The sequence below is a fragment of the Scleropages formosus genome, chromosome 21 (assembly GCF_900964775.1).
Source record: "Scleropages formosus chromosome 21, fSclFor1.1, whole genome shotgun sequence".
NCBI lineage: Eukaryota > Metazoa > Chordata > Actinopteri > Osteoglossiformes > Osteoglossidae > Scleropages > Scleropages formosus.
In genome coordinates this window covers 9,994,357-10,019,144 of record NC_041826.1, presented here as the reverse complement: position 1 = coordinate 10,019,144, position 24,788 = coordinate 9,994,357, and the positions used below count along the sequence as shown (strand labels likewise).

The following is a 24,788-nucleotide window of genomic DNA, read 5'->3' as shown; positions in this document are numbered from 1 at the left end:
GTTCAGCTGAAATGCGTGTGTTTCATGTGCGTTTTGTTTTCATGCCAGTTTGATTTGTCAAAAGAACGAATGTTGGTGTATTTAACTTTGCCAGATTGCGCAAATGTATGCATGCGTGTGGGTGTATGTGTGTGGGTGGGCGCACACATGCATGTATGGATGCTCGTGTGTGTGTGTGTGTGTGTGTGTGTGTGTGTGTGTGTGTGTGTGTGTGTGTGTGTGGGTGATGTGACGACACTCTTATTCTAAGCGCTCAACCGGGAATCCAAGCACTAAACGCATCTCAGGCCCCCTTTGCCTTCACAACACTCCTGCCACCTCAAGGAAGCATGTCCGTACCATGTTTTACCGCCTCTTCGCTTCCCTGGCCTTACAGTTACACCCACACATATCTTCTGGTAATGTGCAGCACACGGAATCGAGCTCACTTTAAGTATCATATCATTGTCCTCGGTTTGCCACGCTTCTGCTGCATAACAATACCCCTAAATGGCTTGCAGTTATATAACATTTCAAAGTATAGAGCTTCCATTTAAAATACTTTATCTTTTTTCCTGGGAATGAAGCAATATCCAATTACGGGTGACACTTGGCCAGTGTACAGTGTTACTGTCAGTGGACGCACCCAGGCTACTTTCTGGGTATGCGCGGTGTTCTCCAAACCGTTTCTGAATTTGATCAACCATGAAATCCGAAGACGGACCGCTGAAACACGGTGAAACCGATCATTCCCTCTCGCACACATTGTGATACATGTTAGGAATTGAACGTAGACTTCCTTGTGTACATATATGTATATACATTTCTTTTACTACGGTTTGTACATTTGTGAAATTCTGGGTTTGTGTGTATATTTATTGATGTATTCAGTGTTTGGTTTTGATATCCATTTTTCTTGTGCCAAATGTCAAATGGACTCCGTAGGGATCAAATGACTCAAAGTGATCAGAAAGAGGATTCGGCCTCTGTTCTGGATGCGGGGGTGGGGGGGGGGGGGCGCTGCAATCCTATTGAAATCCAAAAGACTCCCAGTGGCACCGTGTTTGTGGTTTGTGTGAGTTCTGCCAGGGTAACGCTGTAACAATGTTCTCATAACTGCTGTACTGTGGGCACTTGTACACAATCCAGTTATTTTTGCCAGTCCATTGTTTTACGGGGAACCTCTCATGTCAGATGTGTACTGGGTTTGAGGAAGCATTTTGCTTATAATAAGTGACTCTCCTCATTTTCTCTCAATGTATCACACCGGTAACTGTGTTACTGCAGCATTGCGGTAACAGTGTGGAAATGTTGTGAGGGTACTGGGCGGGTGACTGATGCATGCTTACCGTTTACTTTGATTTTGGCGCCTTCACACCATATTACCTTGTTTTTTGCTCTGTGCTCCATGGCTGTAGAGGGGGGAGTCGATCTCAAATCAGTACAGCTTTGTTAAGATGTACGCCATAAATGCAAACGTAGTTTTCTTTTGTCACGCCGTCCTGTAATCGATGGGAGGGGTGTCTGCGTGTGCGAGACCCCGGGGACGACGCTCCGTGCAAGAGAGCTCCAAAACCTCATCTTTGAAACAGCACTTACTGCTGGGAAAATAATGGTAACGAGAGTTTCGCTGATGAAACGACGGGAAGAAACTTTGTAATCGCATTAGGTGACGGGGCTGAACCTGCTGAACAAAAAATATGCAGAAACAAGGAAGAAAGGAGAAAGCGCCTCATGTCTGAACTATCCTATTTAGTGAGTTTCTGTGAAAATCTGCCTCAACGGAATAGTTTATTAAAATACGTTTTTTAACATGAAATGCACTCTGCAGTTTTCATTTTGTGTATGACATTAACAACTGGGGGATGATAGTTCAGAAACTGGTGTTGCGCAGACGGTGACAATAGAGTGAATCGCTGGAACTGGTGAAACTTTAGTCTTTTACACAATTACATCCATCCAAAAGCTACCAATAACCACTTGGGCTGCGCTGGAAGAATAGGATGGAGAACATGAAATAGTAGACTCATAAATTATAATATAAATTCATAATTTTATATTTATAAATACAATTCTCTGTATATACATGTATAAGAGCGTTTCAACACAATTGACGCATTCAGACTAAGGATTCCTTCATTCATCCATCCATTATCTACAACTGCTCGTCCAACATCCATAGACGGAGTCAGACTCAATCCTATGTTTTAACCCGCAGCTCGGGAGCTGTGAGGCACCAGTGCTACAACCTGAGCCACCGTGCAACCTCTGAGTTATGAAATACCGCACAGATCATGCAGGTGTGAGACATATATAGCAGTCTGGTGCAGCATCATGGAACACCTGTGATAATCCCCTGAAACCAAAAAGTCACACATTCTGTGCCTTTAGTTCAGTCCACAAGTGAGGATGGTGCCGGGATGACCTGTGCGCGTGAAGCACATTGAGCAAGCAGGTACATGACGGTTTAATCTGATGATGCGGAAACTGTTGCATTGACTGGAAGAGGAGCATGATGGGAAATCTGGAGACGTTACTGAATTATTAACTCTATGAGCAGATCGTGAACAAAACAGACCCCAGAGGTTCAATTATAACCTGATCAGGACTTTGTTAGAATGAAAAGACGACACTGAAGATGGCTGTCGCACCTACCACCGGCGTAGCTCACAACGCTGCTGCAGATCAGTAGAACTGGTAAGCTGAGAACCTTGTGTACCTCAAATCTCCACACCCCTGTTTCTCTGGCCCCCTTCTGTTGAGGGTATTGGGTGCATTCCCCCCCACCACAAGAGGGTGCTGAACATTCCTTGAGGCACCCAGGCCAAAAACTAAGGAACTGTAATCCAGGTTGGCACCATGGCAACACGGACGTCCCGATGTGATGCTTAATAGAGCCACTTGGCCCAGTGTGAGGTGGGAAAAGGCTGCTGGAACAGTAGCTGGATGGATAAGAAACACCTTTGAGTGACAGTCCCAGGTACCCTGGGGCACACTGACGTGGCGCCAGTGCTAAAAAAAGAGACACTGCATCACCTCCCTTGTGTTCTCTCTCACACAGAGCTCCTCATGGAGTTTGAACTCCAATGGCAACTGAAGCCGGCCCTGGCAAATTCTCCGACATCACGGGCGTCACGATCACTCTGCTTTATTTGCTTGGCTTCTTGTCTCTTCATTCAAAGTCTTGTTCAAATAAAAGACTGGTCTGATGGCATTGCAGCGAAAACAGTGTAAATAGGAAAACTAACAAAGCGCACACTGGAAGGAAGTGAGTCCAGAAAGCCCTGCTGTGAACCAAAAAGACTGGGAATGTACACTGTCATATAATAACCCATCAAAGCAATTTCATTCACAAAGTGAAATTATTGTTAATTTTAATACCCTTCACATGGAGGAACCAGTGTTCGCAGTGTATGAGTACTTCTGCTATTGTAGCTTGAGATCAGCCTGATTTGCCTTGTGTAAATCAAGGTACGAGGTTTTGGAATTGTAGAGGTTAGGGCTCTCTGCTAGCAATCTGAAGGTGCTGGGTTTGAACCCCTGCCCTGCTCTAGCATCTTACACGACCCTTACCCCGTGGAGATACGGTAGACTGTAGCCTGCTGTATACATGGGTAAATCATAGTGAAGCTAATTAACACTGTAAGTGACCATGGACAAAGCAATCAGCTAAAAAATGTTAATGATATTGAATCATATTGGTGCCATGATGCATCTTAAATTCTGAAGCTCTTAATGTAGTTGTTATTAACAGCAGATGGACAACACTTGCTTTTTTTAGGTTACTATTCTGATGGAATGATGCAAAATGCCTTAAAGTACTCCAAAAAACTAGACATGTTTAGTAAAATATTTTAAAAAATAATTCTAAATTATAATGGAACCTCGGATCTCGAACCGATGAACCTTTCAGGCTAAAACCTGTCGGACACGTGACGCCTCTTTTTCCTGTAAAACAAAGGGTGTGTATGACGCGTACGACTCGGTACGAGTCAGTCTTGCCTGAAAACTCGCGGAGTTTATTTCATGTATTTATGGGTTTTACACTTTTTGTTTATGGTTTTAGCATCAGGTATGTATGTTTATAGGTTTAAACAGGCAATCATTTGGGTGTCTGGAACGGATTAATCCAAAAATTTACATTATTTCATATCATATGGGAAAAACTGATTAAGAACTCGAACTTTTCGGAACTCGAACGCCCTTCTGGAACGAATTAAGTTCAAGTTCCGAGGTTCCACGGTACTTCAAATTAGTTTTTGTACCTTTCGGTTGCAGTGCCAGTGAGTGGAATATGAATATGTGTCAGTTGATCATCTGATTCGAGCTCATCACATGTGTGACGTGAGACGACATGCCTATAATATTCATATGGGATTAAAATCTGCACTTTTCATGTGTGTGTAAGGAGTGTTTAAATGACACTTCTCGTGCTTATTCCTGAAAACACACACACACGACACGCGAGTCGGAACACGGAAATTTGCATTCGCGGGGAGCGCAGGTGGTCAGGTGTCTGAGCCTGAGCGCGTGTCCGGTCCCATCTCGAGCACATGCGCGCGCGACAGCTGGGACTGGTGTCCGCGGGAGGTCCACGGGTGTCCACGGGTGTCCGCATCACAGTGTCCTGCGCAACAGGTAATCATCATCATGGCTTCGCGCTTTAAGTGAATTTATTTCCTTTCTTGAATCGTCATCTCGGATGATTTTGGAGTTGCTTCGATCTCGATCTGACTGCTTGTTGGGAATATTTTTAATTTAAGTAAATCATGTTGGCCCATTTTTGTTCCGAACCGATCCGAACTCGTCTTGTCGCTCTTCTCGCTTTCGGACATGACTCCGTTTTCGGACAAACTGTGTGACTTTTGTGAAAATCGCCGAAGATCAAAGACAAAGGAAGCGCTCCGACATCAAAGGACGGAAAGAACAGAAATATCCGCCTTCAAAGTAAGCGAATTTTACATGATTTAAATTCTCGAGCGAATGGTAAAATATATGATAATAGACCGCAGTTCGTGCGGACAATAAAGGACTGAGAGGCAACATCATCATTTCATGATCACTGAAATAAATAAATGGAGCGAGTGGAAATTTCTTAGTTAAGTTTACATTTGGCGCGTGGCGCACACGCACACCTCATCAGTGTTAGCTGTAAATATGCCATTACAACGAAAATGATCTAATAAACGTAGCAGTTTATTATATATTATTGTCGATATGAAACTCGGACGACTCATTTCCATGCAGTCTTCCAGGACCCAGTATTTTCCCTACCGGAATATCAATGATGTTGTATGCAATGCAAATATGTTCTGGAAGCTGAAACATGAATATTGCGATGGAAAAATCACGGAGGGCACAGGTGCTGAACCCCGCTTTGCAGGCTTTCAGAAGGAATCACTGTTACTGTGTTTCATTTTTACTTAGATCATCTGATATTTGTCTTAGAATCAGTTTTCAGGGAAAAGTCTGTGAAGGTGTTTGTCAGTATTTGCTGATCCATTATCAGTAACTGCTTCTTCTAATGCAGGGCTGTGGTGGTGTGGAGCCTATCCTGGAAAAATAAGGTGTGAAGCAGGGCACACAACGAACAAGACACCAGCCCACTACAGGAGAATCTCTCTCTCTCTCACACACACACACACACACACACACACACACACACACACACACACATACACACAAAGGGCAATTTGACGTCACCAATCCACCTGAACTGCGTGCCTTTGGACTGTGGGAGGAAACCAGAGCACCAGGACAAAACCCATATAAACACAGGGAGAACATGCAAAGTCCACACAGACTAAATTGGATTCAAACCTATGGCTGAAGGCACAGCGCAGGAGCTGTGAGGCACCAGTGTTACCTGTTATGCCACCCTTAACTGTCAACAGAATAATGAAAAAGTACCAAAAAGTAGTGACTAACAACATTCATAGTTATTCACCATAATGAAGCTCGGCTAATTTCAATGCCCAGACACGGGAGATAAAGAACTGTGCAAAGTACATAAAGCGTATGTTCCTCCCCTCGTGGACCATGGTTACAGTGTTGTTTACCAGCTCCTGCGTGTGTATGTGTGTTCATTAAAGCACGGTGTAAACGCCTTGGGCTCCGGTCCTCCTCAGTGGGCTCCTCCGTGAGCAGATGTGGATAACAAGGCACCCAAGGAGTCGCTCTGCAGAGACAGTTGCTCTTGGAGACAGGCTTGGGACTGTGATGCCCGGAGCTCCTTGACTCTTGGACTACGGTACGAGAGAGACAAGCGAATTACGTATTTCCTACCAATGCAGCTGCCATTCAATGTTGCCTATGAGTATTATTCCAGTTACTTAGCGACCAGAGCTTGTGGCTTCGCATGTTGGGTCACGCCCAGGATCTGAAAGGATCCAAGTCTTTAATCATTACAATACCTGTAGCAAATACATACCTCTGCTGTTAGTGTTACTGGAAATCGTAGTGTACATTTACATTTATTTATTTAGCAGATGCTTTTCTCCAACACGACTTCCAGTGAACTCTATGTAGTGTTAAAAGCCCACACACCTTATTCAGCGAGGTGTCTTACACTGCTAGATACACTGCTTACAACGGGTCACTCATCCATACATCAGTGGAACACACTCTGGGGGAACCTGAACAGCATGTCTTTGGAGTGTGGGAGGAAACCAGAGCACCCAAAGACTTACACTGCTAGATACACTGCTTACAACGGGTCACTCATCCATGCATCAGTGGAACACACACACTTCGTCACTCACACACTATGGGGAACCTGAATAGCATGTCTTTGGACTGTAGGAGAAAACCCACACAGACACGGGGAGAACATGCAAACTCCACACAGACTGAGTGGGGACTGAGCCCATGTCCTCTCACACCACCCAGGTGCTGTCAGAGAGCAGCAGTGCTCGCTGTGTCACCGTGCCACCCCACTGTAGCCTGCTGGCACAGTGGGTCACACTGGTACCTCCCAGCTCCTGGATGTGGGTTTCATTCTGGCTCAGACTTTGTGAAGTTTGCATGTTCTGCCCGTGTTCAGATGCTCTGGTTTCCTCCCACAGCCCAAACACTTGCTTTGGGTGAACTGGCGACTCCAGATTTCTCTTAGTATGTGTGTGAGCGAATGAGTGTGTGTGATTGCGCTCTGATGGACTGTTATTTTCATCCATGCTGTCCCCTGCCTCGTGCCGTGTTTCTCCAGGATAGACTCAAGTTGACGCTGACCCTGCTCTGGACATGTGGTTATTGATGAAGAATGGCTGAGTGAATAAATCAAGGAACCTTTATCGTGAATGAGTTCAGATTGTGTTGTAATGCCTTGTATCCCCTGCCCTCCCCTTTGTCCTCATCCCCCCGCCCTCTGTGTCAGGTGACGCCCGCAGCCAATGGCTCGTAGCCTTGGCAGACTGCTGTGCCTGTGTCTCATGCTGTGCCTCATGGTGGGGCACCTGCTCATCTACGTGGTTGTGTCCATCTTCGTCATCATATCCTACCACCCCTCAGAGGTGCCTGTACACTTCGTGGCCCCGGGGGCCTCCTCCAACTCTGCCGAGCTCGCCGCCCACCCGCTGCATCCCTTCTGGAACCTGCGACTGGACAGCGGCGCCCTGTGGAACCATCTCCAGCACCCGCGGGACCGCCTGCATAACCCCATACTGAGGGGCAACGACAGCAGCGTGGCGAAGGGGCTGAACCCACCCGTGGAGGCGCGACCCCAGGACGGCGTCCCCGCGTGTGGCCTTGACCGGAGCTGGGTACCCCACCTCCCGGACTTTGACTCATTCCCGGATCAGATGCGGGACTTTGTCCTCTCCATGCATTGCACCGAGTACCCGCTAATGCTGAACCAGCCCGGGTTGTGCGGTGAGGGTGGTGCCGGGGAGGGACCCGCGCTGCTCATCGCCGTCAAGTCTCAGACGCCCAACTTCGAGAGCAGGCAGGCCATCCGGCAGACGTGGGGGGCGTCCGGGTGGGTGAAGGGAGAGGCGGGGGGCCCGGGAGGACTCGTGCGTACCGTCTTCCTCCTGGGCAGGCAGGATGGCTCCACGGGGGTCCACCCCGAGCTGGGGGAGCTGCTGGAGGTGGAAAGCCGGCGGCACGGCGACATCCTGCAGTGGGACTTCAGGGACACCTTCTTCAACCTGACCCTGAAGGACGTCCTGTTCTGGCGCTGGTTCTCGGCCAACTGCCCTCGCGCGCGATTCGTCTTCAAGGGCGACGACGACGTCTTCCTGCGCACGCGCACCCTCCTTGACTACCTGCGCCAGCTGGAGGAGGAACGCCTCAATGGCACCGGGGGCGCGTGGGACTTCGTCGTGGGGGACGTGATCAGCAACGCGTTCCCGAACCGCCAGCCGTCCGACAAGTACTACATCCCCGAGAGCTTTTACAAGGGGTCGTATCCCGCGTACGCCGGCGGGGGAGGGGTGGTGTACTCGGGAGAGCTGGCGCTGCATCTCAGGGAGGTGTCCCACAGGGTGCTCCTCTTCCCAATCGACGACGTCTACGTGGGCATGTGCCTGCACAGGCTGGGCATCTCCCCCACGCACCACCCAGGGTTCATGACCTTTGACCTCCCAGAAGAGGACCGCGGTAAGACCTGTGCCTATCATTCTGTCCTCCTGGTCCACAAACGAACCCCCAAGGAGGTGCTCAGACTGTGGTCTGAGCTGCAGACGCCGCCGCCCCCCTGCTAGGAGCTCCGAGAGACGCGACGAGGGTCGGGGGCGTCTGGACCCAAAGGAACCGTGTCCCTGAAACGGGACCAAGGACCGAAGACATCGACCCCATGACAGAGGAGTGTAGACAGACACACCGAGCACCTCCTTGCCCGGCACTCCGCAGCGTGTGAAGGTCGGGTTCACTGGGGTCGCACAAATGGAAGTGAACCAAACGCGTCGTGTTGTCTATAAGGGACCGGCGGTGTGACGTGTGTGTGTGTGTGTGTGTGTGTGTCAGACGACTCCGTGTGAAGAGCACCTTTTTCATTTAACATATGAAATATCAGTTGTCCGTAGAACAGTGACGAGAATGTTGTTTATTCTAAACCATCTTGGAACCTTCATCCTTGTTAATTTGCTTGTTCAACAGTTTATAACTTAACTCATAAATGCAGCTAAAGATTTTTTGGTAAGAATTCTTTATTTGTGGGTAGAAGCATAACAAAAAAGTGTTTGTTAAAATTTTCCAGAGCTGTTTCTGGTTTTACTGCAGTGGATGTTGGAGGAATAAAAATTCTGTTCCGCCGACTCACTGTGTGTGTGTGGCTTATTCATTTTCATATTCATAAATTTTGCTTTTCTCCAGATGACTTAGAAGTGCCTTTAGCCCATCAGAGCATCACATACAGTTATTGATAGTGAATAAATGAGCGCGTTCTGTATTTTTCACCATCATGCCAGTAAAGTTCACTAAATTCAACTGTTTGTCCTCGTAAGTGTGACCTGGTACCTCGTTATCTGAATTTTTGTTTTAAAAAAATGACATATGCGTACAGGTCCGAATTCTCGATAAAGTAGCCTTCGATGTTTCAAAGAATCTGGTAACGCATTCTTTCTTAATATTTATACAAGCTGTAAAATCAGTTTCGCTGGATTTGAATCTTCTTTGCAGAAAATCAACGGCATTTTCAATCTCTACCAGCAGGGTGCGCTGTTCTAAACGAAAGAACGGGTGCGTGCCGATGTCGGCCACCTGGGGGCGCTGTTTCGAAAAATACGAGACGCCAGCTACCGTCAACCAGCAGGAAACGGAATTAATGCTCTGCTATTGTGAGTTCATGAACCGTTTAGAAACCAGGGAAGGGTGTTTAAACAAAGGAAGGAGCAGTGCCACTCCTCACCACCAGCGGCGCTGTTTCCTGTTGAACCAGGAAGCAGAAGTAAAGGTCAGAGGTCGGTAGTGCGTGCTGGCTGCGTTAAGAGGTTGTTGTCGTAGTGTCGTACTTGTTTTACTGTAATATTTCAGTCGTTATAAACGAGAACACGGAAGTGTTACGGGCCTCGAAATGGGATTCAGCGTTTAATACGTGGCTTGTTTGTTTAAAAAATTAAATCGGGTAGCGTTTCTGTGTGATTTAGCCCGTAGTGTTTTGGAAGAGAAGCGAGCGGTGAAAAATGGGCTCGTCGAAGAAGCACAAGGAAAAGGGCCGCGAGCGGGACGCCGAGGAGCGGCACCGGGAGCACAAGAAGCACCGGCACAAGGACCGCGACAAGGAGCGGGAGCGGGACAAGGAGAAGGAGAAGGACAAGGAGAAGGACAAGGAGCGGGAGAAGGAGCGGGACGCCGGGACCCGCGAGCGCGACAAGAGGAAGCGGTCCAGGTCGCGGGAGCGCGGCAGCCGCGGCGCTGAGAAGGACAAGCCGCCGGCGGAGAGCCGCGGCAAGAGCGAGCGGAGCGCCGCGGAGCCGCGCATCAAGAAGGAGAAGGTGGACAGCGCCTATGAGGAGAGCTCGGCCTCGGGTGGTGGGTCTCCGAGCGAACCGAATGTGTCATGATCAGTCGGTCAAAGTAACAGAGAAAGAGCTTTAGACGCAGACATAGGATTACTGACACAGCTTGTGAAATTCAAATGGCAAGTAATAGATACCAAGTACATGGTGTTGCTGTTGAACTCATTTTATGTAGCTGTAAGAAGGGAAATGGATCTGAAATGTTTGACACGCTTCTTCAGTGCTGGGAGGGATTCAGCAGCTTTGAGGGACAGAGGGAGTTTGTCACCCACTGGGATCACTCAAGTAGCTCCCTATTTATGTGAGGAACACGACAGCTGGCCTTTCACTGCGTTTACCCCGGTGTCTCCTGTCTTCAGCTACCACCTCAAAATCTGGCGGAGGAGGAGAAGCATCTCTCAGCATTGAAGAGACCAAGTGAGTCAGGGGAAAGAGGCAGGGGTTGGAGGATGGTGTGTGTATGTGTGTGTGTGTGTGTGTCCGTCCTGATTGACTTTTTCTTGTCTTCTGTACACAGCAAGCTGAGGGCCAAACTGGGCCTAAAACCACTGGAGCTCAATGAGAGCAAGAAAGGTGAGATTGTCAGATGTGCCTCCACCTATAGACATGTAGTATTTAGAGGTCCTTTTTTTAAATCTTAATATCATTATTTATCATTTCCTTTGCAAGTTTTTCAGTGGAATCTGAAAGGATGAAGATTATCAATTTTTATTCATTTCACTGCTTTATCCAAGACAGCTTACAATGTTTTTATTATTTATACAGCAAGGTGTTCTCACTGTATCAGTTCAGGGAAAGAACTGGTCAAGGGTACTACATTTGGAGAGGGTTTTCAAACCAGTGACATTCTGATTTCCAGGAAAATGTCATAAACTGTCCCATTGCAGTGCCTAATTTAACATGTACCTTGTCTGGGACCCCAGTTTTGAATGTTAAATTATTTATTCTGAGGGCTGAAGAATAAGAGGTGTGGGAGGGAATAATTCTGAAAGTCTCTTATTCTTCCTCTGTCTCTTTCCTTAGAGACAGGTACCAAGGAGGAACCTGTAGTTGCGGAGGTGATAAACCCCAGCGTGATCAAGCAGCAGAAGGAGATGAGGGAGAAGTTGGCCGCCCTCAAGGAGAAGCGTCTCCTGAACCAGAAACTGGGGTGAGTTTGATGGAGGGAAACTTCTTGTGAGACTTCTTGTCCTCGAGAGCACATAATATGAGCACAAGATGGGTTAGGATAGCACTTTTTAATCCCTCCACGGAAATTCACTCACAGCAACATTACGCATGAAAATAAGACAAAAAGCTACACGGTTATACCCAACAAATTAGTGAATAAGAAATGACAAAATTGACATTTACAAATTGCTGTTGCATGGTGCAGATTCTGGGAGCCTCCCTTCTGATAGCCTGTGGGAAAAGTGACATGTCTTCTGTCCTTCAGGATGGTGAAGACACTGGGAGAGGAAGATGATGCCTGGCTGGACGACACTGCAGCCTGGGTGGAGAGGAGTCGCAAACTGGCCCGAGAGAAAGAGATGGCTGAAAAAAGGGTGAGGGGACAAGGAGGAGCAGGAGATGAAGACAAGTTTTCATAGTTGTTCTCTCTCATGTTCTGCCTCTTCTGGCTTTTCGTTCACCTTCATCTGTGTTCTTTGTTCTCCCTCAAGGCCAAGCTGTTGGAGGAGATGGATGAGGAGTTTGGCGTGAGCAACCTGGTCGAGCAGGAGTTTGTACAAGCCAGACAGGTCAGTCTGTGGATACAGGTGGTGCAGTTATCTATCCATAGTTAACTCTCTGAGCAGTGGCGGGAGGTTAAGATGGCAAGTGTTTTTGTTGTAATTGGAATCAGTGGGGAAAATTTTAAGGTATTGTGTTTATCTTCTGCTCCTCCTGTTGGATACACTTGTTTGGCTGTGTTTCATGCTGTAAATTTAGTGTGTTTTCCTTTGCTCTGCTCTTCTGCTGCTATAGGCAGCCTACACTGCAAAGGACCTGAAAGGACTCACAGTACAGCACCAAATAGACTCCTTCCAGGAGGGAGAGACTGTTATCCTCACTCTTGAAGACAAAGGTTGGGTTGTGTGTGTCTTTCTGTCTTGCTTTATTACTTGAGACCCAAAAAAAGCTTTTGGATAAATTTTTAGGTTGTGTAAGGAGTAGCCCAAGCTCCACAACTAAATAAGTGATGTAATTTAAAAACATTGAACGTCCTTTAAAAGTTGGATTGGGACTCAGCATTATAGTATGTACAGTTTGGTTGATAAACATAAGATTGATATCCTCTAGAGTGGACATCAATGAATAGCTGAGTTTCAGGAGCTTATGTTCCCTTCTGTCTCATCTCTGGTTTTGTCACAAGGGTTGAGAGGAGAGACTTTTGCTCTTCTTATTCATGTTAGTGTGAGTCTCACTCTGCCTTCCCTCTGAACCTGTTCCAGGAGTTCTCGACGAGAAGGAGGATGTCCTGGTGAATGTGGGGCTCGTGGACAGAGAGAAGGCGGAGAAGAATGTAGAGCTGAAAAAGAAAAAGCCTGATTATATGCCCTACGAAGAGGAGAGTGTGGATGACATGGTTACGGTAGGTGGAGGTCCCATTACGCTGAGAATCACCGTTCTGTAGAACTGTTCCAGCACTCTAAGCTGCTACATTTTAGTGACAAAATTTCTCATTTTGGTTCCCATTCAGTTCAAGTCGCGGTCCGTGTTGTCCAAGTACGACGAGGAGATCGAGGGAGAAAAGAAGAAAAGTTTTCGTCTGAATGAGGGCGGTTGCGCAGATGGGGAGCGAGAGCGTGAGCTGCATGCCATCCGTGAAACGCTGCGGAACCAGGCACAGAGCCTGGAGGTGCCCACCCTCACCTTGGCCTCTGAGTACTACACGCCGCAGGAGATGGTGAGGACTGAGATAAGAATAGGCCAGGGGTCCAGCCCTGCAGCTGTTAGAATGCTGTTTAGCTTTAGTAAAATATCTGTGTAATTTCCACTAAACAGTAATGGGGGAAAGAAATAACGACTGGCCTCCATGGCGTCTGGCGCCCCTGCTGCAGGTGAGCTTCAAGAAGACGAAGCGACGCGTAAAGGTCAGGAAGAAGGAAAAGGCCGTGAAGGTGGAGGACCTCGTCGATGACACTCGCAACTCTGACTTTGGCTCCAGGTATTCTGTTGTGCACATGTGTTCACCCTCTGTGCTGATGGTGCGGCAGCGTGTGAGCTTGTAGTGGAGGAATGTTGCCACTGTTGCACTTTTATTTACGATTTAATGCACACGCTGTACTGTAGATGCAGCAGTGTGTCCGTTTACAGGTCCTTTAAACCTTAATCTTTATTTATGGAAAAAAAAAATAAAAATTATTACATGCTTCTGTCAGGGCCCGTGGCCGAGGCCTGCGGAAGGTTGAGGAGGAGGGACAGGACAACAAACAGGAGAATCTTCCGGAAGCAAATGCGCAGAGTGATGTGATCCAGAAATCGGATGACAACCGGGTGGAAGACATGGAAATCAGCGATGATGATGGTGAGACCTATGATCACCTCTTCAGTTTCTCATTTTCAGTCATGGCAAACATATGCGTCTCATTTTTAATATTCTTAGTATTTTTCTTGTTTTACACTGATTTGTAACTTATGGACCAAGCAACATTGCAGTTAAGGGCAGGAACTTGTAGCCAGAGGGTTGATGGTTCAAAGTCCAGCATTCAGTTGTAATCAGTTGTTTCAGTAAAATATTGTGCTTTATAAATGAATAAAGTTGTAAGTCACTTTCAAAAAAGCATCCTTGTGCCATGAAAAATACAGTAACTGGGGTGTTGCTTTGAGGTTTGCATGTGTTGCACTTAATCTGAGCTTTTGTTCTTGACCATAATGGCCCCAGTTCTGCCTTAGGTTCTTTCTGAAAGCATGCCCCTTTCCCCCCTCGATCACTCAGAGGATGCCCCCACAGTGGACTCGGTGGCTCTGGAGGAGGACGAGGTTGAGCAGGAGCTGCAGAAACAGCTGGAGAAGCAGCGCAAGCTGAGGCAGAAGCAGCTCCTGCGGGATTCTGGGGAGAAGGTGCGTTTCCTAGGGCAGCCACACGCACCCTTCTCTTTCACAGTGGCTCAAAGCAGAACGGTGCAAGTTAACCGTGTTCACTTGTCTTATTTTCATTCTTCAGGCTTTCTTAAACTCCTCTGTTGCAGTCTCTTCATCTTTTTCGCACCGTCCTTTTCCCTTTCTGTTCCCTCCGTACAGGTGGCTGAGCAGATCAAACGCCTCGGAGGGGAAGGCAGAGATGGGGACGGGGACGACGACCCTGAAGGGAGGAGCAACATAGTTTTTAATGCCACCTCTGAGTTCTGCCGCACACTGGGGGACATTCCCACCTACGGACTGTCGGGAAATCGTGAGGACCGTGAGGAAATCATGGCGAGTACTACACTGGCGCATACACACCAGTGGTCACAGTGGACCGGTGACTGGGAGATTATGGTGTCCTGTTTAGGGTTCTCCTCGTTCACTGCGTCACAAGAATGCAGTTATTTGATTAGTTATTTGAATGATATGGCTGGTGTACCGCAGTGGTAGGCAATCCTGGTACTGGAAAGCCACCATCCAATGCTATTTAAAAAAAAAAAAAAACACAATGTTGGGGGTTGGTCAGTACTGGGGTCCATCAGGTGAGGTAATTTACCCATTTTCAGATGTGGTAAAGTGCCAACCAAGACCCTATGCAAATGTGCAGATGTGGAAGCAGCAGCTGTGTCTTGTCAACTATGTAATTGTGTTTGTGGGGTGGTGCTCTGTGTTTCAGGACTTTGAACAAGAGGAGGAGAAGGAGGGTGCTGGTGGGTCCGACTCAGAGATGGATGAGAACATGGGCTGGAGCACGGTGAACCTGGATGAGGAGCAGAAACAACCAGATGTAAGAGTCTCATTTATGTTTAGAGAGGTCAGAGCTGCTGATGTGCACAGGTTGTAAATACTTGGGAAACTGACTTAAAATCTGACAGGTTCCCATTTAAATGTCACTCAGCTATAGGTACCATACTCAAGGGTACTACAGTATGGTACTACTTGGTCTGCTCCCACTACAGAACTAGTTGGGCAGATAGGATAAGTAGTGCGAGTTACATCAGGTAATTCATTTTGTGACAGGGTGCAGTACAGTGAAAAACTGCTACAACAGCTTATGAAAATAAACACTTCTAATGGGTAAGAGGGGTCATCAGTGAGATCAGTTCACTGTTCAGTAACTGATACGTATTTACTGTGGTGGAAATGTTATCCTGATTGCTGTTCTGTCCCCCACAGTTCTCTGCAGCCTCCACCACTATTCTTGACGAAGAGCCGATTGTCAACTCAGGCCTGGCAGCTGCTTTGCAGCTATGCAAGAATAAAGGTGGGTGTGTCAGGGCATTCTGGGGCTGATCAGATGGGAAGAGCCCATCCTAGCCTTCAGTAAAACACACAAATATACATTTTAATATAGTGTATTTAAATTGAGACTAAATATACTTTTTTAATGAACATTATTTAGGATACTTTCTAACTTATTAGAACATTTTCTCTTTATATTTTAAATATATCTTCCCCTCTCTCAGGCCTGTTGGATACTCAAATGCAGAAAGTGGCTCGGGTTCGAGCCCCAAAAGGCACCTTGCACAATGAAAATTATTGCATTGAAGATAAGATGTGAGTATCTCCATCTGTGGAAAAAAATGAAAACTAAAGTTCATTCATTGGTCCAAATGCTGTGAAAGCGGATTTCCTTTGTATTATGTGTCCCAATAGTCATCCCATTCAGATGAAACTCATTAGTCTTTTTAATGTTACATTTTTGCACGCTCAAAAACCTATGGACATGTTTTTGCTATTGTGCTAATTGTTCTGTCCTGGTCTTGATGACCTTTTTAATAATTCACTGCTCACAGTCTGTGGAGATATTGACCTTATTGCAGAGTAAGCACATCTGCCGGTTGTGAAGAAGCAGAGTGTAGGATGAGCTAAGCTGTTTCTCTTTCACTGTCCAGGACCATAGATGACAAATACAGCAGGAGGGAAGAGTACAGAGGTTTTACACAGGAGTTCAAGGAGAAGGAGAGCTACAAGCCGGATGTGAAGATCGAGTACGTGGATGACACTGGACGCAAACTCACCCCCAAAGAGGTGAGTTTCTCTATAGCCAGCCATCCTCATGACCTGCAACCATGAGCAGTCGCAGGCCTGTTTGTTATCATGGTCAAAACCAGTCTGTTTCTGACCATTTTGTCCTCTCGTTTTGCCAGGCTTTCCGGCAGCTCTCACACCGCTTCCATGGGAAGGGCTCTGGCAAGATGAAGACTGAGAAGAGGATGAAGAAGCTGGAGGAGGAAGCGGTTAGTTTGTGTCATAAACTGCATACATAAACCTGATTTACATGAAGGTTGCATTAGCAAAATCACTGTAGTTCTTCACTGTTAAAAGATACATCACCAACAGCAAAAAGAGTTACTCTTTACCAGAATAGGATGAACCCAGAACCGGGTGTGTTGTAGTTTCTCATTTTGTCTTTGGGATGATCAGATGCTTTGTTGTGGAGTGTATGTAGGAATGCCATCGCCAGACTTGCAGGGGCTGTGATTGCCGGGTAGTAATGATGCGTGTTTGCGGTCTCCCCGCCCCCGCAGCTGCTGAAAAAGATGAGCAGCAGTGACACTCCCCTGGGCACCGTGGCCCTACTGCAGGAGAAGCAGAAGTCCCAGAAGACACCCTACATTGTACTGAGTGGCAGCGGCAAGAGCATGAACGCGTGAGTGGGACCGACTGACCGATCTTCCACTACTTGGTGTTCTCCTCTGTAGCGGTCGTGGCTTCAGGAGGCCTGAGATGGCTCAGGGTCCAAATTAACTGTCTAGTTCTCTTTACATTCACTGTTTACTAATTGGGGACAGAACTGAGATTATAAGATTTTCTGGACAGATGTTTTGGCTTAATTTTCCTAACAAATTGTAACAGTGAGTAATACTACTTCTCAGCCCTGTCTCAGCAAACAGGACAGTGAAACTGACTACCTCTGACAGGACTCACTCATACATGTGTTCTTATTTCATGTTTTAATAATAGCCACTTAATAATTCAGTCTATGCTGCTGTATATAGAAAGGTTTATGTACATATTTTTTTTTCCCCCCTTTCTACAGAAACACCATCACCAAATAGACCTGATCGAGGGAGGGACCAGAGATGTGTGCGTGTGTTTTTTCTTTTCTTTTTTTTTTTTTTTTTAAAAACAAAAAGGTTTAATATACCTACATGCTACATCACTGTAAGTGGTTTTTAGAAGCTTTCATTAGATTTGTGTTTAGAATGTCAGCAGTTCTGATGGACATTAAAAAAACTTTAATGTAGTGTTGTCTGGCATTTTTTTTTTACATGGTGTGTGTTTCAAGGGATTTGGATTTTGCGGTAACAGGTTTGAAACTGCTTGAGTGGCAGCAGGACTTCTTCCAAAGAAGTGAATCAACTGAAGGCTTGTTTTCTCATGTAGCCCTTCTGAGAATTATGGGGTTTTTTTTTTTTTTTAAATCCAAAACAAGCAGAGGAAAGTCAGCTGAGAGAACCAACTGCAGTAGAGCCAAAAAAGGTGGGATAACATCCAAAGAAGTCCAGGCAAATGGCTTATTTCCCTACATCTTTGTGTTTGTGTGCATGTGCATGCATGCTCAGATTTCATTTCCTCTTGGCACAAACCGGTGTAGTCTTATTACCATCCCAGTGGCTTTTGCTGACGGTGAGACTTGAATCTTTTATAAAAATACATTATCATCAAGTGTTTGACAAAGATTTCAGCGTAATTGAATAATATATGAAATTGTGTAATTTAATGTGAAAATCTTTCTCTTTCAGTGTAGTTTACTAGCAGAGTTAAGGTTTAGTTGCAGATGTTCTCCCTGCAAGGTATCAGCTTTTCTGCCCTCAAGGGTGCTAGTTTCACAGGTTACATTTTGAAGTGCACTTCTGATAATTTGTATTTTGTTTGGATGAAATTTTTGTATTTTGCTGAATTTTATTGTTTAGTAGTAGACATCCGGTAGATTAGCTAGAATGAACTAGCTAACACTGAACTGGTATTGGTTGTGTCAGAACATGGTTTCTGTGAATCACAGGATTTCAGCGTTAACTATTTTCTGCTTAAATAATTTGTTTGGAATTTAACGAAACCTGTTATTTCCCACTATCCTGTGAAGTGCCATCTTTTTGGTTGCCTATAGTCAGGGTGCTGTGGAGTAAAACAAGTTCTGAACTGTGAACACTAAAAGAAATCAGGGAGAGCTGATATTGTAGTGGTTAGAACTGCTGCCTTTGGACCCAGAGGTCACAGCTTTGAATCTCACCTCCAGCTGTAGTATCTTTGAACAAGGTACTTGCCCTAAATTAATTTAGTGAAATTACCCAGCTGTATAATTATTTTACTGGAGCAATGTAGGGAAAGTACCTTGAGGGAAAAACATCCAAACAGAATAGTGTGGGACTGACCTAATTCAACTCAGTTGCAATGTGTTTACAACCCATTTCTGATGTTTCCGAGTGTTAGTGATCAGGGTCAAGATGACAAACATTGAGCATATTGATGGGATCAATCAGTCAGCACTGACTAGGAGTTTGTGGAGGTGAAATATTTTTGGTTTCAATAACTTTAATGTAGATTGAAGCTAATAAAAAATACTAGAAAGTGTTATTGTAGCTCTAGAAAACATGTTTAGAGCGCATAAATCATATTACTGGGCTTATACCCACTGTGACTTAGTTGTAAAAGCAACTTCGGAGTTGAGAGCAAAACAAATGATGAACAGACTTGTGGTTCCAGCTGTGTTTGTCCCAAAAATCACAGCCCCTCTGGGCAATATGACATCGACGTCCAAGAAGCACAGGGACTTTGTGGCAGAACCCCTGGGTCACAAGTCTGTGTTTGTACTGCCTGGAATCGGGAAGGTGCTCGGTGAACGGCTGGTGGAGAAGGGCTTCGACAAGGTGATTGTCCTCCGGATGTGGGGTGTGTTTTTTGGGCTGCTGTTTTGGCGTCACTCCCTGACTGCCTTTTCCCCCAATCCCTCTCAGGCATGCATGATTCTCGGGCAATTCCTGCTGCTGAGGAAGAACCAAGCGCTCTTCTGCGAGTGGCTCAAGTCGACGTGCGGCGCCAACAGAAAGCAGCAGGAAGACTGCTACGCGGCTCTGCTGGAGTGGTGCTACTCCTTCCTGTAGACACACCCTCTCCCCTGCTGCCAAGTGCCTGGACTCTTCCCTCTGAACCCTGACCTCTAACCCCTGATCTCCTATCGTATTCACATGTTCAATGCCCACAACTTAAAACAAACCATTTAAACTTTAAAAAACTATTCTAAGCTTGCTTTTTTTTTAAAAAAAAAAAAATTACACTTCAAAATCCTTTTTGAAATGCACACGCTCTCCTTTCAGTAATGTGATCTCAGCAGGTGCTGTAGTGTGTAGGATTGAAGCTTTGTAATTAGAAGGTTTCTGGTTTGAATCCTGCCTTCTGCTCTAGTATGCCTGATCGAGGTACATACCCTTAAATAATGCAGTAAAAACTAACTCGCTGATAAACAGGAAAATCACCGGGAAATTCATTGTCTAAAGTGCCTTGAATAAAGGTGTGGGATTAATAAAGATTGAACTGCAGCCCGGGGTGCCGTGAGCAGAAAGAATTCACTCCTCTTAGACGAGTTTCAGCATATTGAGTATGTGTGTAAGCCGGAGTGCTCGTAGCTTTGTTCCTTCATGGTCCTTTTTTCGAGGATTGATCACTTTTGGACAGCTGGGACACCTAGCATGACCGCCGTCAGCGTAACATGGACTAAGTGAGGACCGGAAACACCATTTTCCTTTCTTTTATTTCAGTAAAAAACAAAAGGTTTTTTTTTTTTTTGAATCACCAGCAAGATTTTCAGTGCTGCTGTTGGGAATATAGTAACAAATGGCTCAAAGAACCACAGATGAACTGATAGTGAAAGGAGTGTTTATTCTGACCTGTGAATCCACCAACGCTAAGACACACATACACGTATCAATCAAGATGTTCCGGCTAAGTGCAGCGGTGAGTTATGCGAACGCTGCAAGGGGGCCTGAAGAGCGAAGCGAATCCTGACCGAGGGGTTTTTATTTTAACCTGGAATCCCTGAGAGACTTAAAGGGCTCCATCAGTTCTGCCAAAATTAATAACGTCACGCAATAAAGAAAGCTGCCAATCGTCATCCTTTGAAGGTATCCGTGTTCACCGCGGTGCTCGAGTGCTTTTACTGCAGTGTTCATGCGCGTACATCCGTGTGTGTGTGTGTGTGTGTGTGTGTGTGTGTGTGTGTGTGTGTGAGAGGGACTGATCATCCTCCTCTGATGGCTTTCAAGCAGCGCAGTCCTTTGTGCCCTTACCCTTGGGCCATATGTGTTTTTTGAGCCCAGATACTAGAAGAAACAGATTTTCTATCAGCTGGACCAAATGAAGGCCAAATACATACAGGACCGTTCTTGTTTATAATGAAAAAGATGAAAATGATTTAATGACTGTTATAATCATTTAAGTTGCAAGCAACTGCAGAAAATTACTGTCAGTTTGTCAATAAGTTCCCTCTCTGACAACCTTTCAATTTACTTTTTAAAGTTTTAAATTCTAAAATTTTTGAATTTCTTTTTAAGTGAATGGATTTAATTTTCATTTTTACCAATTAATTGTGCTCTCTCTGACTTTGAACAGTTCTGTAAGTGGTTCTCACCAATTTAGTGGTGTTTTTTTGGTCAAATATATATACTTTTCCCTTGGATGTTGTTGGACGGAAGTGCCTCTTCGCCGCTACATCTTTGTGGACTGTGTCCCTTGTAACATACACACCAACATGGGAAAAACAGTGTAAACGTCTGGGTAATGTCCTAGGATGGGCCGCTTTGCTTTCGGCCCTGGGGTCGTTGTAGTCAGTGAGGAAACTCGGCTCACATCATGTTATTGCTGTGTGTCTCTGTGCGTGTGTATGTGTGTGTGTGTGTGTGGTTCGATCCAAACGGCATCAGTTTCACACGCTGTTCTCTCTCACTCTCGTGCTCCTGGTCTCCCCCTCCTTAAAGGAGAGCACAGAAGAACTTCTTCTCCCTGAAGGGGTTCTCTGAAGTGGGCACCGGGGTGATGAGGGGGTCCTCGCAGATGTGGGCATCGCAGTATGCCATCAGGTCTGCCGCCGCCTTGGACACCTGGAAGGGGGCGGGTAGATGGGTGGGGGTCGGAACGTGCGACACACCCTGCTTCACCTGGCCGAGCCCGACGGAGCTTGAGATAAGTAGAAATATGAGCAAAATGAACGAGCACTCAGTTTTCACATGAGCGGTCAAAGTATGAAATCCCAAAACTGTAGGGCAGGTCCTGCGCAACAGGTTGTTTGACTCGCTCCGTCGCCAGGATTCCTCAATGAGAACCAACCGTGAAAATGAATATTCGAAAATTTGTAGTTAAATATCCTTCAAAATGCCTCCCTGCCTATCAGATGCAGAACATCCAGTTAATTAACACAGTTAATCATTGGTTGGGTAACTGCACCGGAGCGGCCTGCCGGCACAGCTCTGCCCACCTGCAGGGATATTGGCCGCATCTGATGAGGGTCAGGTGCAGCATCAGCATCTCATAGAACAGGAGCTCGGACTGGTGCGGATGTAGGTGTCACCCAAAGCTCCTGTTTTGCATCCTTATGTGCTCCTACACACACACACACACACACACACACACACACACACAGTCTGAAACCGCTTGTCCCAAGTGGGGTCGTGGCAAACCGGAGCCTAACCCAGTAACACAGGACGCAGGGCCGGGGACTCACCCAGGATGGGACACCAGTCTGTCACAAAGCACCCCAAGCGGGACTTGAACCCCAGACACACCGGAGAGCAGGACCCAGCCAAACCCGCTGCGCCACCACACCTCCTCTCGCTCCTTACATGATGCGTTTCATATTTTTTAATACAAACTCACACGTGGTCACTCCCCCAACCCACACACCTGCTGTGCCGCAATCAAGTTCTGCTATAGCCATTCTGGGTGAAGGCTGAATGGTTGACACCACGGTTGCTGTCTCAGCACCATCATCCTCTGACAGAGCAACGCACGCGGTACACTAGTCATCCTCCGCGGCGTGGCGAGGCCTTCCGGGGGGATTATTGGAAGGGTGTAAATCGAAATACGCGCCGCACGGAACGGGCAGCGGCGACCCCTCTGACCTTGATCCGGCACATGCTGGCTTCGATCTTCAGCTGCTCCACCAGCTTCCTTGCTTGTCCCACACTCATGGTGCTGTTCACTGGTGTGTCTCCTTTCATCCTGTCCCAGAGAGGAGGGACACAGCACTTCTGAGATGTGTACAAACTGCACCTCTATAAAAACAGCATCGATGACTGGACCAAAGGTGAGTATCGATGACCAGACCTGAACCGTTACAGTGCGAGTGAATGGAAAAGCGCGTTCAGCCCATAAACGGTCGCTCCCCTGAATCAGATTTTGCTTCTTCACTCTGTTCATTACTGTTCATTCGAGGTACCGACCCGCTGCTCGTGGTGCCACTCAAACACAAACATGGGTTTATATAGACCGATGACATAAAAGTCTGCGGCCGAAAATATGGACCCCGGATTACAGACCTTTCACCATGGCTGGATTTTTGGCACTTTCATCTGAAATGTGCCAGAAGAGGGGTAAACACTGACTGATTACACCAATTTTCCTTATTTTTTATCTTCTTTTAAAATTTTTCCCCCATTCATAGGCCCTAAAAACCTGACAAGCCCTCTGAGCACTGTGCCTCCAGCACCTCATGGGAGATCCAGCACAAGCTGATGAGTCTATTTACCATCAGTGTGTTGCGCTCTAAAGAAGATTTTAAACTTCCCGAAAACACAATTCAAAAGGTTTCTTTCCAAGTAGCTTCACAGTAATTTTACAGCACGCGTACAAGTACGCGGCAGTACGATGGCTTGTATGTCTATAGCTGTACACTGTGTAAACACACACACTGTCCATGTGCAGGGACGCAGTTACTATAGAAACATACCCCAGTTATACCACAGAGTTACCTTGCTGCTCTGGTTGAAAATCACTTGTGAACAATAAGCGGAGGGGGCTACACACACTGGTTCATGCATCGTATCACCCCCCAATTTACATGTATTAATTTAGCTGACACTTTTCTCCAAAGCTACTTACACACATACATACAGCAACTTCAAATGTTAGGTTTGCATGTGAAGATACTTTGAATTTTTTGCCCGTTTGTGCAGCTGGGTAATTTTTACTGTATCAGTTCAGGATAAATAACTTGATCGAGGTATTTCTCCAGGAGGAGGGATTCGAATGCGAATCCTTCGACAGCAAGGCACCGTCCAGGTCTTTGCTCCACCCCTATATGGTACATCCGGAAAAACCAAATTAAATGCCACATATTTTTCATTTCATTTCATTTTCAGAACCGCTTGTCCCATACGGGGTCATGGGGAACCGGAGCCTACCCGGCAACACAGGGCGTAAGGACGGAGGGGGTGGGGACACACCCAGGACGGGACGCCAGTCCGTCGCAAGGTACCCCAAGCGGGACTCGAACCCCAGACCCACCAGAGAGCAGGACTGTGGTTCAACCCACTGCGCCACCGCACCCCCACAATGCTACATATATTGCCAGTAATAACACAAGTTGAGAGCACTACTGTATTTGGGATGACATGATGTCATCCACCGTGATAGTTGTGATTGACTAAACACACACGCCCGCAGAGATCACACACCCAAAGCCCAGGCTGGTTCAGACATCCATACACACACACACACACACATAGACGACTCCGGGGTCCCGGAGGAACTGATTAGCACCGAAATAGGTGGAGATGAGCAGTGCTGTTTCGTACAGAGCAGCTGTAAATGAAGCTTCCGGAAATAAAACTCCACGATGAGCTGAGCGGTGAGAGCACCCTGGCAGAAACAAGGCTGTGATGTCACAGGTGATGAAGGAGTGATGGAAGGAGAACGGGAATGAAGGCAGGAAGGTAACATGCAGGGAAAGACACGTCTGCAGAGGTGTAATGGCTCAGTGGTGTCAGTCGGGGCCCCCTTTCCTCCAGGTCCTGTCCTGCCCCTTACCCTCGACGTCTTCTCTTCCCGATGCTGTTGCTCCCTCCTTGTCTCTCTCGCCCTCCGTCCCTCTTCCTCTGGGATGTTTCAGCTCAGCTTGACCCCACCCCCGGACACAATGGAGATAATAGGCTAACCGGCACCCTGCCTGCTGTGGTACAGTGTACAGCGTTGTCGTGGTACACACACAGAACCCCCCCCTTGTGGTCAGTGGACTATTCCAAGGAGCCTGAG

At 46.6% G+C, this 24,788-nt stretch overlaps 4 protein-coding genes across 7 annotated transcripts; 3 read left to right on the top strand and 1 right to left on the bottom strand.

The window, feature by feature from the left end:
* The first annotated feature begins 3,995 nt into the window (after nt 1-3,995).
* On the top strand, nt 3,996-9,223 carry LOC108920231 (N-acetyllactosaminide beta-1,3-N-acetylglucosaminyltransferase 2). 3 transcript variants are annotated; one of them, XM_018728841.2, is made up of 5 exons: nt 3,996-4,617; nt 4,863-4,926; nt 5,510-5,546; nt 6,072-6,229; nt 7,352-9,223. In XM_018728841.2, the coding sequence occupies exon 5, from the start codon at nt 7,368-7,370 to the stop codon at nt 8,676-8,678; it is 1,311 nt and encodes a 436-aa protein (XP_018584357.2). In that variant the 5' UTR covers nt 3,996-4,617; nt 4,863-4,926; nt 5,510-5,546; nt 6,072-6,229; nt 7,352-7,367; the 3' UTR covers nt 8,679-9,223. The 3 variants fall into 3 exon arrangements, with proteins under 3 accessions (XP_018584357.2, XP_018584359.2, XP_018584360.2); XM_018728843.2 differs by lacking the exons at nt 5,510-5,546; nt 6,072-6,229; XM_018728844.2 differs by lacking the exons at nt 4,863-4,926; nt 5,510-5,546; nt 6,072-6,229 and having other exon boundaries at nt 4,018-4,051.
* A 639-nt stretch (nt 9,224-9,862) lies between these two features.
* sart1 (spliceosome associated factor 1, recruiter of U4/U6.U5 tri-snRNP) lies at nt 9,863-17,790 on the top strand. Its single transcript, XM_029247546.1, has 20 exons — nt 9,863-10,446; nt 10,793-10,850; nt 10,951-11,006; nt 11,457-11,583; nt 11,869-11,977; nt 12,095-12,172; nt 12,399-12,498; nt 12,866-13,005; nt 13,114-13,320; nt 13,475-13,581; nt 13,796-13,941; nt 14,353-14,477; nt 14,658-14,831; nt 15,217-15,327; nt 15,717-15,804; nt 16,007-16,097; nt 16,436-16,571; nt 16,691-16,780; nt 17,072-17,193; nt 17,584-17,790. The coding sequence occupies exons 1-20, from the start codon at nt 10,098-10,100 to the stop codon at nt 17,600-17,602; spliced, it is 2,433 nt and encodes an 810-aa protein (XP_029103379.1). The 5' UTR covers nt 9,863-10,097; the 3' UTR covers nt 17,603-17,790.
* A 14-nt stretch (nt 17,791-17,804) lies between these two features.
* On the top strand, nt 17,805-20,279 carry banf1 (barrier to autointegration nuclear assembly factor 1). Of its 2 annotated transcripts, XM_018728803.1 has the most exons (3): nt 17,805-18,173; nt 19,251-19,414; nt 19,502-20,279. In XM_018728803.1, the coding sequence occupies exons 1-3, from the start codon at nt 17,816-17,818 to the stop codon at nt 19,646-19,648; spliced, it is 669 nt and encodes a 222-aa protein (XP_018584319.1). In that variant the 5' UTR covers nt 17,805-17,815; the 3' UTR covers nt 19,649-20,279. The 2 variants fall into 2 exon arrangements, with proteins under 2 accessions (XP_018584319.1, XP_018584318.1); XM_018728802.1 differs by having other exon boundaries at nt 19,251-20,279.
* An 84-nt stretch (nt 20,280-20,363) lies between these two features.
* Nucleotides 20,364-24,788, bottom strand: gng3 (guanine nucleotide binding protein (G protein), gamma 3). The gene is made up of 3 exons (XM_018728893.2): nt 24,564-24,788; nt 22,658-22,757; nt 20,364-21,640 (listed from the first exon to the last, which is right to left on the bottom strand). The coding sequence occupies exons 2-3, from the start codon at nt 22,754-22,756 to the stop codon at nt 21,512-21,514; spliced, it is 228 nt and encodes a 75-aa protein (XP_018584409.1). The 5' UTR covers nt 22,757; nt 24,564-24,788; the 3' UTR covers nt 20,364-21,511.